The sequence below is a fragment of the Bos indicus x Bos taurus genome, chromosome 2 (assembly GCF_003369695.1).
Source record: "Bos indicus x Bos taurus breed Angus x Brahman F1 hybrid chromosome 2, Bos_hybrid_MaternalHap_v2.0, whole genome shotgun sequence".
In the NCBI taxonomy this organism is placed as follows: domain Eukaryota; kingdom Metazoa; phylum Chordata; class Mammalia; order Artiodactyla; family Bovidae; genus Bos; species Bos indicus x Bos taurus.
Window position 1 is genome coordinate 93,982,269 of NC_040077.1, and position 12,558 is coordinate 93,994,826.

The 12,558-nt window shown below is 50.1% G+C and overlaps 1 protein-coding gene across 4 annotated transcripts in view; it reads left to right on the forward strand.

The window, feature by feature from the left end:
• NRP2 (neuropilin 2) overlaps window positions 1-12,558 on the forward strand; it is a 120,133-nt gene that overhangs the window by 57,375 nt on the left and 50,200 nt on the right. For all 4 annotated transcript variants that reach the window (XM_027565094.1, XM_027565074.1, XM_027565103.1 and 1 more), the window contains exons 8-11: window positions 2,935-3,079; window positions 4,220-4,569; window positions 6,667-6,811; window positions 11,164-11,280. In XM_027565094.1, coding sequence (XP_027420895.1) covers window positions 2,935-3,079; window positions 4,220-4,569; window positions 6,667-6,811; window positions 11,164-11,280 — 757 coding nt within the window. The remainder of the gene's footprint in view (window positions 1-2,934; window positions 3,080-4,219; window positions 4,570-6,666; window positions 6,812-11,163; window positions 11,281-12,558) is intronic.

Consider the following 12,558-nt stretch of genomic DNA (forward strand, 5'->3'; position numbering starts at 1 on the left):
AGAAGAGTGAGCAATAGCAGATGGAAGGTCAATTAGAGAACCAAGTAGGTCTTCTCAGGTAGATAACCCATGTGCCTGCCTCCCTCACTGACTGATGCCACTGTGGGCAGAGATCCAGGAGGCTTACCCAAGCCTGTGGCCACACACATCCATGGGAAGAGCAGCCCCCTCCTCAGACACGTACCCACGCGTGTGTGTTCCCCATGCCCACACACAGCCAGCCTCCCCAAGACAGTCCAAAGACACAGTCATTTTCTTACTGAGGAAGGAAAGAAATGGTTTCCTGGTGTTGTCTGCCCAGGCTGAGAAATGAAGGGGTCAGATAAGATAAAATTGGATATTAAAAACACATAAGACGTGCTGTGTTTCTAAACGGTACCAGCATGGTGTGTACACTGTGAATTAGCAGCTGTGTTGAGGTTCAAATCCACTCAACACTCCAATTATATATTCACGTGGCAAATCAAACCCCCCACCAAGCCCCCCGCCTTGGAACTCCTTAGCATCTCCTGATGGAGGCCACACAGCCACCACCACCATCCTCAGGGAGCAGGTCAGTAGTGGGCCCCCCCCACTGCTCACAGCACCCGTCTGAAATAAGCAGAGGGCTTGTCTTTGCTTCTGCCCTGCCAAAACAAAACAAAAAAACAAACAAAGAGCCTCTGCCTCATGCTGAATTCTAGGAGAACTGATTCATCTCTTTCCCTTGGATTCGGTTGCTCCATCTCTTTCCCCAAAGCGGCAAGGAAGCCAAGAAACGGGCATAGCAAGGCCTGGACTGTCCGACCTCCTGCCCTTCCTCCTGGTAGTTCCTCCCCAAGATTAGATCACAGAGGTTCAGGCACCTCCTTCTTCCTGTCGGCCTTCTCCCAAGTGTCTGGCTCCAACTTCTTTCCTTCTGCTTTTGTGGCGCGTTTTCTTTGTCTTCTCCCTCTTCTTTGTCCTCAATCACCATTCGGGAAGCAGCCAAACTGATGCTGGGAGGGATGTGTGCGGCAGGCAGTCCTGCTTTGGTGCTCCCGGCAGTGGCAGTCCTGCTTTGGTGCTCCCGGCAGTGGCAGTCCTGCTTTGGTGCTCCCGGCAGTCAGCGAAGCAGCAGAGGAGGAACCTGGCGGCCTGGGGACCAGAGCAGAGGCTCCCCAGGGAAGCAGAGCAAACAGCAAGGCTGGAGGGGAGTGCTCCCCTGGAATAGGTGGGCTCAGTACCAGGAACAAGGGGTTTCAGCTGAATACAGTGGTCCTCTGAATACTGTTTTGTCCTCTCCTTCCCTCCGTTTCTCTTCAACAGACCACATCCCCTTATTTGGTTGCAAAAGTTATGATGGCTCTTAGCCTTCACCGCCACATTGGTGTGAGCTATTAATGGCTCTGACGTTTGACCTTTAGTAAGTGGGAAATATAGAAGGTTCAAGGTTGTCAAATGGCAGAGTTCCTAGTTACAGTTCCTAAGGAAGCAAAGACCACGCTGTTAATTAGCTCTAAGCCTTGGTGCTGCTCTTCACTCTTTCCCAGAGCCTTCTACGTTGGGATTAGAAACAATGGGAGCACACCACTCAACAGCAGCTCTCCCTCCATTCCACCCATGCTTGGGGATCTCAAGGCTCCAAGACTCCTAACACCAACATGAACACTGCACATGTAAGAGAGACAAGAAGCAAGGGAGAAAACCACAAGCCTACAGTCTAAAGACATGGCAAGGCTTGAGATCCAGACAGACATCTCTGAGCCTTAGTTTTTTCATCAACAAAGTGGAAATAATAGCACTTACTTCCTGGGATTTTTTTTAGGCCTGATTGTATTTAAACAGCATCTGGCTCAGTGGCATTCCAACATACTAGTTTCCCCATTCCCCTTGTCCAAAGCCTGTCCATGCCCAGACAGCTCATGTGTTATAGGTGTCATGAGCTGAAGGATCTGGTCCCCCTACCCAAGAGGAATGGCTGGTTGTTGCAGAGGTGGCTGTGAATGGATTTACAGTCACTTGGTTGTTAGAGCTGTGACAGATATGATCTAGGAGTGGTGGTTAGTGGTCTTTCCCTCCATTCTTATCAAGGGAAACCGGGAGAAACTCATGTGCACTTGTTCCAGCTCCTCTTTTTTTCTTTTTTGTAATGGAGAGCACAAAAAAGCATAAGGTCCATATGGCAGTTATTGATTTGGGCCATCTGGTAAGCTCGGACTTGCTCCTACCATGTTGGATCAGAAGCTACTCGAAACAGCCATTCCTCCCATAAGAGATGCATCAGTCAGATGGGGATGGGATTTCATTACAGGGCGGAGACTGCAATGAGAGGAAGCCAGAGCAGGACTCTGAGGGTTTGCCTGCAACCCTGACCCTACGACAAAGACCAGAAAGAACCAAGAAAGTGTTGATTGACACAGGGGCACCAAGGTAGATAGTGCTTTCTCACCCATCCATGGAGCAGGGAGACCTCTAAGTAACTAACAAAAACAATCGTGATGTACTTTCTGATGATAAAATACCCTGCAAATCTTTCTATATGCTGAAACCTGAGGAAGAGGGAAAGTCAAGTTCAAGCTAGTGAGAGAGGTCCACAAGCCCTAAAAGATGACATTGTCATTCCATTTTTAAAGGATATTCTACTGCTTATTCCCCCTCTCTCTTGGCTTCTGAAAGTGTTTTCCTTTTCATGGTGCCTTCCTCTGCTTGCTCTCAGGCCCAGAGGCAAAATTTTTTCTTCCCTCCAAAAGTTTTTGTGAAGACCATGTATTGTTTTCAAGTTAGAGCTGTGTGAGAAATTATCTTTTTTTTTTCCATGGCATTTCAAAAACAGCCCCAGACTACAAACCCACTGATTATTTTTAAGCTTAAGGGAACTAACATTGAACAGAGCTTCCCCTACTCTGTCAAAGACTGCCTGGCTCAACTACACACAGAGATTTCAATAACATGGACTGGCGTGTGATGTTACAGGTCTTCCAAGCCAACAACGATGCCACAGAGGTGGTTCTGAACAAGCTGCACTCGCCGCTGCTGACACGCTTCGTCAGGGTCCGCCCGCAGACCTGGCACACGGGCATCGCCCTCCGCCTGGAACTCTTCGGCTGCCGCGTCACAGGTACAGTGGGGTTGCTGTGAGGTTGGAGAGCGAACTGAGTCCTGGGCTCTGCTTCCAGTTCCAGCCCTGTGCTAACAGCACGATTGCAGCACGTGGCCTTCACAGAAGGCTCGATTTTACCTGTGTGGGTTTTGAATGCACACGAAGTCTGGACCCTGCCTTGCTGGGTACCATGTCTTCAGGCAACCTCCACTCTCTCAGTGGCTGCATGAATACTTATAGAAGGCCCCCTGTGTGCTGGACCCCACACTGGGAGCTGGAGATGAAAAAGAAGGGAATGAGCAGATAGGGTCCCTGGCATGGCAGAGCATTCAGGCTGGGGGGCAAGACAGATAATAAACAAATGTAAGTGTGGGGATAACTATGTGAAGGAAGAGCACGAGGTGCTCTGCGAGTGACTGAAGGAACCTCTTGGAGCGTTGATCAACAGTTTGGGGACAGCCTTTCTAAGGATGTGACATTTAAGGTCTGGGCTGAGTAAAGGGTAGTCTGATGGTAAGTGAGGGGAACAGCATTTTGGGTAGAAGGAACAGCAAGTGAGAAGGATGCAAGGCAGAAAAGAGCTGTGATGATACATATGGAAGTAAAGACCTAACCCCATGAAGGGTTCCATCTAGAAGGGCAAACAATCACCCAGCTTACAATTCGATGCTCAGCACAGCTCCTCTATGCTCACCGCCCCCAGGAGGGTTAGTGGGGACTGTCACCAACAAGGACGTAAGAGTCCTTGGCTAACAGCGTAAGATACTCAGACATGCCAGGCACTGTGCTTTTCGTACAGTAACTAACAGAATCAGTAACTGAATTTTATATAGTAACTAATGGAATCCTTGCAACAACCCCCAAGAAGTAAGTACTACTGTTAATCCTCCTTTAGGCCTAGGGAAACTGAAGCACAGAACACTTCAATCATTTTCCCAAAGTCACACAGCTAGTAAGTGACAAAGCAAATGTGAATCCAGGCAGTCTGGTGCCCGACCATGCTCTTAACCACAGTGCTATCCCACGTTGAAACGCAGAGAAGTCAGTGTTGACTTACAGTGCTTGACAGTCGGGTTCTTTGACAGCTCCCTACTGATGGGGGTGGTCCCAGTTAAAGGGTACCAGCCTGACCTCTTGTATCTTCCTCCTTCTCTGCAGACGCCCCTTGCTCCAACATGCTGGGGATGCTCTCGGGGCTCATTGCCGACTCCCAGATCTCTGCCTCCTCCACCCGTGAGTACCTCTGGAGCCCCAGTGCTGCCCGCCTGGTCAGCAGCCGCTCGGGCTGGTTCCCTCGGATCCCTCAGGCCCAGCCAGGTGAGGAGTGGCTCCAGGTGGACCTGGGAGCACCCAAGACTGTGAAAGGCGTCATCATCCAGGGGGCCCGTGGAGGAGATAGCATCACTGCGGTGGAAGCCAGGGCGTTTGTGCGCAAGTTCAAAGTCTCCTACAGTCTCAATGGCAAAGACTGGGAGCACATCCAAGACCCGAGGACCCAGCAGCCAAAGGTAGGATGTTCCTAGAGGATTCCCTAACCCTGCCCCACAAAGGGAGGTTGATCTGGGGCGGGCTGGGGTGTCGATTTCCCAACTAGATGGTCATCACCAACTCCTATGAGCCAGTCAAACAGATGTTAACTGAGGGATACTTTGCGCCAGGCCCTCTGCTAAATGCCTTTTAATCCTTACAACAGGCTTCCCTAGTGGCTCAGACAGTAAAGAGCCGGCCTGCCAGTGCAGTAGACATGGGTTCTATCCCTGGGTCGGGAAGATCCTCTGGAGAAGGAAATGGCAACCCACTCCAGTATTCTTTCCTGGAACATCCCATGTGCAGAGGAGCCTGAGGGGTTACAGTCCATGAGATCACAAAGGGTCAGACACGACTGAGCAACTAAACAACGAAAATCTTTATAACATCTCTAGAAGGTAGATCTTAGGGTCCCTCCCATTCCAGAGATGACAAAACTGAGGCTTGATGTCATGTCCAGGGTCACACAGTACCTGTGGTAGAGCCATGATTCAGACACAAGTCTCCCTCCAGAGCACAAACACCTAACCACTACTCCACACCACCTTGCTAATAACTTGGACACTCTTAATACCCTCTTTCAGATAAAGTTTCCTTGGAACTGGCCAGATATTCAAAGGGGATGTGGTTCTTGGAGGCTCAACTATAGAAACTTAGGGAATGACTTCCAAAAACAACTGTGTGTTTCTGAGTGTTGCTGAACTTTGTATTTTGCTGGGCTTGACTACTTAGATCTTTCCCGCCTCTCACAGAGAGACTGGAAAGAGGCAAAGGAAACTAACTCCAGGCCAGAAGTGCAGGCCAGCATCGCCCACTCTGTCCTGCCATTGCAGGAGTAAAGGTCAGCCCTGAACAGGGGGGACCAAGGAGCTCCAGGAAAGGGAGGGATGTCATGCCCCTGTCCCTTTCCACATTAATCTCTCAATCAGCCTTGGGCACCAGTCCTCATTGCTAAGTTAACTCTTCATTTTTCGCAGAAGATCAGGGCCTCTAGTAAGGAAGGGGTATCACGTGTCTCTGTTTGGCCCCTTTACTAAGCCAACATTTCCATTCTTAATGCAGAGGCAAGGGCTGGACTGGAGGTTTTGCACTGCTGATGTAAACTCCCAGCTCATGATTCCAGTGGCTTGAAAGGCTCAGGGCTTGGTAACTGGAACCTTCAGTGGATGGAACATAAGTTGGACCACAGGGTGCCCCAGGGACAGCTGACCTTGAGTCTTCTTGACCATCCTGAGGGCCTGGGAAAGGAGATGATCTTAGCCAGACTCAGAGCCTGCTCTCCCCATGACAGTGCCCCGCTTTTGGAATTGTGGGCATTCTGCCACATTCCTAGATAAAAATCTGCCACAGCCCCTGGCACACCTGTGCACCGCCTTTCCCTAAGTCACCGGTTCACAAGTGTGCTCTGGGTTGGTTTCCCCACGTGACTTCAGCCAGGGCAAGCCCAACGGTCATCAGTTTCATGTAGTGTGGCTTCAGATGAGGTTCGTTTTGACAGAATGTCTTCTACTAAACCAAGGTCGGGGGAACACAGTCTCAGACTGTCAACATGTGCCCAGCAGAAATAGTCATTAGCCTAGAGAAAGGATGGTCACTTTCCCTTCAGCCTCTCGGTGACCTGGAACTTTCTAAATTGAAATGGTCAAGCTGGGAGTTTCTAAATCTAGACTCTTAAACATCAGGGAAAGAACTTATTTTTCTAATAAATGGAGAACTTCAGAACAGGCAAGACAGTCTACATGCCCTTTCCTCCTCCCTAGCCAAGTACAGCTTCAAACTCACTCAGAGCCGAATTCTGCATTTTCAGTTTCACTCCCAGGATAGAGAACAGAACCCAGCAACCGCCACTTTCATCTGCTCCCTATTTGCCATGTTTCTGGGACCTCCCAAATGAATAAAAACCTTGGTCTGAGAATGGGGCTCCCTCGGACCAAAATGTGCAGCGACGGTGGATTAACTCTGAAGCAGACTTCTAGCTGGATGTAAGGGGCGGGGAGGGAAGGGGGAGGAAGGAGCAGAAAGGAGGAGTGAAGAGGCGTCCACCCAGGAAGGGCTGAGCGGCCTTGTCTCCCCTGCAGCTGTTTGAAGGGAATATGCACTATGACACCCCCGACATCCGGAGGTTCGACCCTGTCCTGGCGCAGTACGTGCGGGTGTACCCGGAGAGGTGGTCCCCCGCAGGCATTGGGATGCGGCTGGAGGTGCTGGGCTGTGATTGGACAGGTAAGGCCCCTTTTCCACTTCAGGTCTCACTCACATGATCTCCTGACCTGGGCTTCCTGGGACGGCCTAGGAGGAGGTCAGACTATGATGGGGACAGGCAGAGAGGCAGCTGTCCCCAGTGAAGCCCCATCCATTCAAAACCACACTGCCCCCCCGCCTGCCCTGCGCTCCACCTTATTCAACCTCAAACCACAGGCCCTGCCACCTCCGGACTTGGGACAGTTTCTCAAGGGATGTGCTCTATTTTAAAGGATCGTTTCAGTTCCTCCACCCGAGTATCTCAAAAACAAATCGTAACTACACACTACCCACCCAAATTCAATTAGACCCTGACTTTTCAGGCCAGAGGGCTGTGGCTGTTGATTTAGGGAAGGGAAAAAAAAAACCTTGCTCATGATAATAAAGTAATCCGTTTATGTCTGAATCTGGCCTCCAGATGTCAGTGGCTAAGAGACTTCATTTTCATTTCGAAGCTACATCTGTAAAAGGCATTTATTTGCTCGGGAGGGACCCTGTTGCGGGGGAGCTGCTGGGAACCCGCCGCCTTCCCCTTGTGCGGCAGAAGCCTGGCTGGGTCCCACCTCCACCCAGCAGCGGCCCCAGAGCATCTCCAGAGTCTCCTGAACAGGATGAGGCCCACGGATCACGACCACCCTCCCTGTTCCCTGGGAAGCACCCCATCCATCCTTCCGAGTGGGGCCTCCCTCCTCTGCAGGCCCCCACCCTCCTCCCGGGTAGAGCTGGCACGGATCTCAGCTAAGCCAGAGTCGAGCTTGCATGCTGCCTGCCAGACGGAGCTGGCGCGCCACACCAGAGACAGCAGGAGCTGTAGGCAGGACCCGGGCCCCAGGTATCTCCATTTTCCTGTCTGTAAGGTACCTGTCAGCAGCTCACCCAGCAGGGGAAGGTGAAGGATTAATAAGGGCATGTCGGAGAAGTGCTTCTGGCTCCCCGGGAGAAAAATGCTGCCTGTGTGCTGTTACCGTGGCGCCCAGGAGGTGTCCCGTTGAGGCGCGCCGGCCGGGAATCCGGCCGAATTAGCCTTTCTCACCTCCAGATGGAAGGCAGCCCCAGTGAATGCATTTTAGTGGGAAGACACTTTATTCCCCATCATGAAGGAGTGAGGCCAGGTTCCCTGCAGCCCGCTGAGTGCGCCTGACCTGTCCTCTTGCGGCCGCTGAAAACGGCCCTCCAGCAGCGACCCAAGCTGGCTGCTTTGGGGCCAGCATCAGAGCATTAGAGGTACAGAGGACCCGAGGGCTGCAAGGCCAGTGACTTTCAAGCATTTCTGACCATCGTCTGCAATTTAAAATAAATTTGTATCACAACCCACTTGACTTACAAGCACGAGTACACTCACACAAGCACACACTACCACATGTGTGCATATGGAATATAGAATATCATTAACTAGCCTGGACTCTAGGGACAGATTGCCAAGTTCAGGTCCAGCCTCTGCCGATCTTGGTTATCTTAGCTGAAGAATGGGGGTGACCGTAGTATATCTACACCCCTCACCGTTGTCATGAGGATTTAATAAAATAATACTTAGCCTACTGCCTGGCACCTGATAAACTTGTTCTAATAAGTAAATGTGATTGAAACAAAAGTTCCCAAAGCAGTGCTAACACATGAGTACACTCTGAAATATCATAGTCCCTATTTTTTTTTCAGAGTCCCTATTTTAAAATCCTAGTCCTGACCCACGAAATTGATCCACAACCTGTTAACAGGGTGACATACAGCTTGAAAAAGATCACCAATCTAGGAGTGGGAAACTGAGTCCCAGGGAGAGGAGCCGCTTGCTAGAGGCCACTCAGCTAGCCAAGAGCTGACTCATCCTTCACTCCTGTCCCCGGTACCCCCGTGCCACACCTCTCCCAGGCTGGCCCTGTTTTAAGACCGACTGAACAACCGCTAATGGACTTTTCCTCTTACTGCCCCTCCCAAGCTGGCCCAGATGACACTGGAGATGGTCAGCAACAGGTTTCTCATTTCAAAGTTCTCCTGGCCATTCTTTGGAAGATCAGAGTAGGACCTCGACACCCTCCACCCAGCCTCCTTCCCTTTGAAGTCTCTGACATCTGGTTTCAATTGCCGGGGAGCATAACATGATGGGCAGTTACCTCTAAGTGTCCAGTACAAACACAGTGGACACGGAGGCCAGCTGTCATCCCCTCACTTTCATTCACACGTCCTGCCCTCTCACTGCCTTGCCCGCCCCCTTGCCACTGGATTTAACATTTTACATCTCTGCCAAAAGCTCACCCACTCTGACGTTTCCTGGAGTCGCTCTCCCAGGCCTCGTGGCTTTCTGCTTTTCACATTTCCATTCATTTCTGCGATTCACCTTTGTTCCCTTCTTCCTTCCCACCCCAAAAGGATAACAGGGAATAGAATGGGCTGGGTTGAGTTGCTGCAGCTAAGTAATTTGACGGGGCTACTTCACCTGTTCGTTTGTTTGTTTCCAGTGATTACTTCTTGCCTTGCTGCCCATAGTTGCTTTACAACGGTGTTGGAGATTCTGTGACACGGGGACAAATTTGAACTTACAAATTAGGACGCTTTGGGTTTGTTTGCTATTTACTGTGAGTGAGAGGCAGGCATGGCAAAAGGAAGTATGAAAGGTTATGCTCATAGTATTTAATAGCAGAAAGATGGGAAGCCGACCGTGAAAAAGCTATTCAGCGAGTTTAGTGATTTCCTTCAGCTCCCGGCTTTATTAAATGGTATCCTGAAGGGTGCTGACAAAGATGCCTAATTACATACAGTAGCACAAAAAAACACATATAGAAATGGTAGGAGCCATGCACAGGCTTTTTGGGGAGTCTTATGGGAGGCCAGCCCTGGGATGAAGACCCCACCTCACAACATGCAGACTTAAACATCAGTTTCCAGCATTCCTTGGGGCCCCACCTAGCACCTGACTCATGCTTTCATTCACTTCATGAAAGGTTGCTGAATGAATGACTGGCAGCAACAGATAAACAAGTGAATGGATGGGTGAATGAATCACCTAGAGCCGAGGGCAGAACTGACTGCCTGCAGCCAGGTTTGCCCAGCCAGGCTTGGTTGCCTGCTCCTCATATTTTGAAATCAGTTACCAACATTTATGACAAGTCTGGCGGTTTTCCCTGGGTTGTTGTTGGGTTTTTTTTTTTTGCTTCATGTGTGGGAAGAGACATCTTTTTGCAAGATCTGGCCACACTGGCCACCTCCCTACTTGGGGCCATCATGGTGGTGGCCTCCTTTACAACAGGCCTATGGAGTCCCTCTACTACCTCCCCTGCAGCCCTTTACCCTCCCTGCCCCGCAGTGGGCCATCCCCACCTTACAAAGGTGGTTTGTATCCTAGAAGCATTTGTACTTGCCACACCCTGACCTAAAGGCACAGCCCTAAATGCTTTCCACTGAATGGAGTCTGAGTCCCTTTGAGCCCTATTCTTTTCCGTTCAGTTTTGTGCAAACAGAAACAGTGTCTGGGGTCCCACCTCCCAATGGCTTGGCTATGACTTCAGCCCTTGTGCTTCTGATGATCCTGTAACAGATGGGCTCCCAGGTCGGGTTAGCTTGGGTTCATAAAAGCACAGTCTGACTCAGAGAAGGTAGAGATGAGAAGGCCTGTTCCGTGTGCCAGCTGGGCCGAGCCAGGGGCACTCCAGTGGCCACACAAGGGCCCGTGTGCCGACGTGTCTTCCACAGGATGGAGCTCACCGTGTTAACCCAGACGTTTTTTCAAACCATTCTTGATAGGTGTCGTTCACTACGTGTGTCACCCGTACTTGTGTCTTTAAGTGATCTTTTTTTTTTTTAACATTTCTGGCCATGCCACGTGGCATGTGGGATCTTCCCCGACCAGGAATTGAACTCACATTTCCTGCACTGGAAGTGTGGAGTCTTAACCACTGGACCGCTAGGTCCAGTGTCTTAAGCAGGTTCTATGTCTTAAACAGAACACCCAGGGCATGGTTGAGTCCCGCCTGGGGTCAGTGTCACCCACATTCATTACGGCCTGGCGTGGCCTTTTGTGTTGGCCTCAGACCCTCTGCAGCGGAGTAAACAGGTGGGTTTGTGTTCATCCCTCTGTCATGGCTGTTTCTACATCTAGGGACCATTCTCCTTAACACAGGTTATGGTTTTGACTTCACCACAGCACACAGAAGTGACTTCATGTGTGTGTGTGTGTGTGTGTGTGTGTGTGTGTGTATGTGTCCATCTTGGCTTTCCTTTCTCCTTCCATCTTGAAAGGCCCACCCTTGGAGGAGAGACTTAATATTTGGCATCTTCCTCCTGCTGGGTGTGACACAGGCTGCTGCCTGAAGGATTCACTCCTGTACTTTGCCTCTCTGCAGACTCAAAGCCCACAGTTGAGACACTGGGACCCACCGTGAAGAGCGAAGAGACCACCACCCCGTATCCCACTGATGAGGAGGCCACGGACTGTGGGGAGAACTGCAGCTTTGAGGATGGTGAGGATGGGGTGGTGGTTGTATTTCACTGGGGTGGCATGGATGCCAGCCAGTCACAGTGGAGGCTGGTCCATGGTGGGGGCCAGGAACTGGGGGTCCCTTGGTCAGAGGTCAGGAAGGTGTGATACTTAGGGACTTGGGGCGGTGGCTATTTATAACCTATCTAGAAGGATTCAGATATTGGAAAAATCAGTACACTGGTCATCGGCTGAGATAAGGGTCCATCCAAGGAGAACTCCATTGAGAAGTCTCCTTTCCAAGCCCTCACTTCCTGTCTTTAGAATCCACAACCGTGATGGCTGTGTCCACAGCACAGTCAAAGGGAGATCTGTCTGTCAGCTGGGTGACATGACTTATCTGCATTTCCCTGTGTCTTCACCATCGCTGGTTAAGAAAGCATTACAGTTATGACTCTGAGCGTGCGTTGCATTCTCCACAAGGCGAGTGAGGTCAGGGACAAAGGCAGCAGTACGAAAAGGCACCTCAGTTGTCCCTCAACACTCAGGGCCTCTTCATTTCCCATTGACCTCATCACATGGGAAATCTGTATCATTTTCATTTTCTCTCCTAAGCATATCCAACTCAGATGAAAAAAACAATAGTTGGCAGAGCCCAAGAAGGACATCACATTTTAAATCTTCCTGCTAAGGCCACAGAATATGAGGACATTCCTAACAAACCACAAATTTTGGAACACCTGGCATTTTTGACTAGGATTAAATGCTTGACAGCCTCAATTTACAGTAAATTGCTGATTGTTATTAACTGTTCATTAAGCCAAATGAGGGAAGATTGGTCAAGAGGCTGGGGAAGTGATGGAGACAGAAAAACCTAGCACCCAGTCAGTGGGGAGATGGATGGCAAAGGCTGTGGAACCCATGCCCTTAACCACTTGCCAGTACGAGGAACTGTGCTGATGGGGTAGACGGCTCCCAAAAATGGCTACAAAGAAGAGTGGGAGGAGAGCCAAAAATAAATGCTGAAGTTGTATGACTGCAAAATGATAATTTAATGCATATGCTTTTAGGAATGCGCTTTTGTATATTGCGTGGGCGGGTGGTGGGGGGACACTCTTGGTCAGGGATAGTTGAATTCAGAATTCTGACATTTTAATGAACTTGTTTTTGTTTTATGAAGAGGAGAAAGAGACTTGGAGAATCTTCCAAGACATGTTTGAAAGAGTTTGAGAGCCAAAAGGGGAATGCATTCATTTACTGTGTGGTGTTGGATTAGCAGAGTTAGCTTGGTGGAGGGCAAAAGGAGGGTTTTTATCTAAAT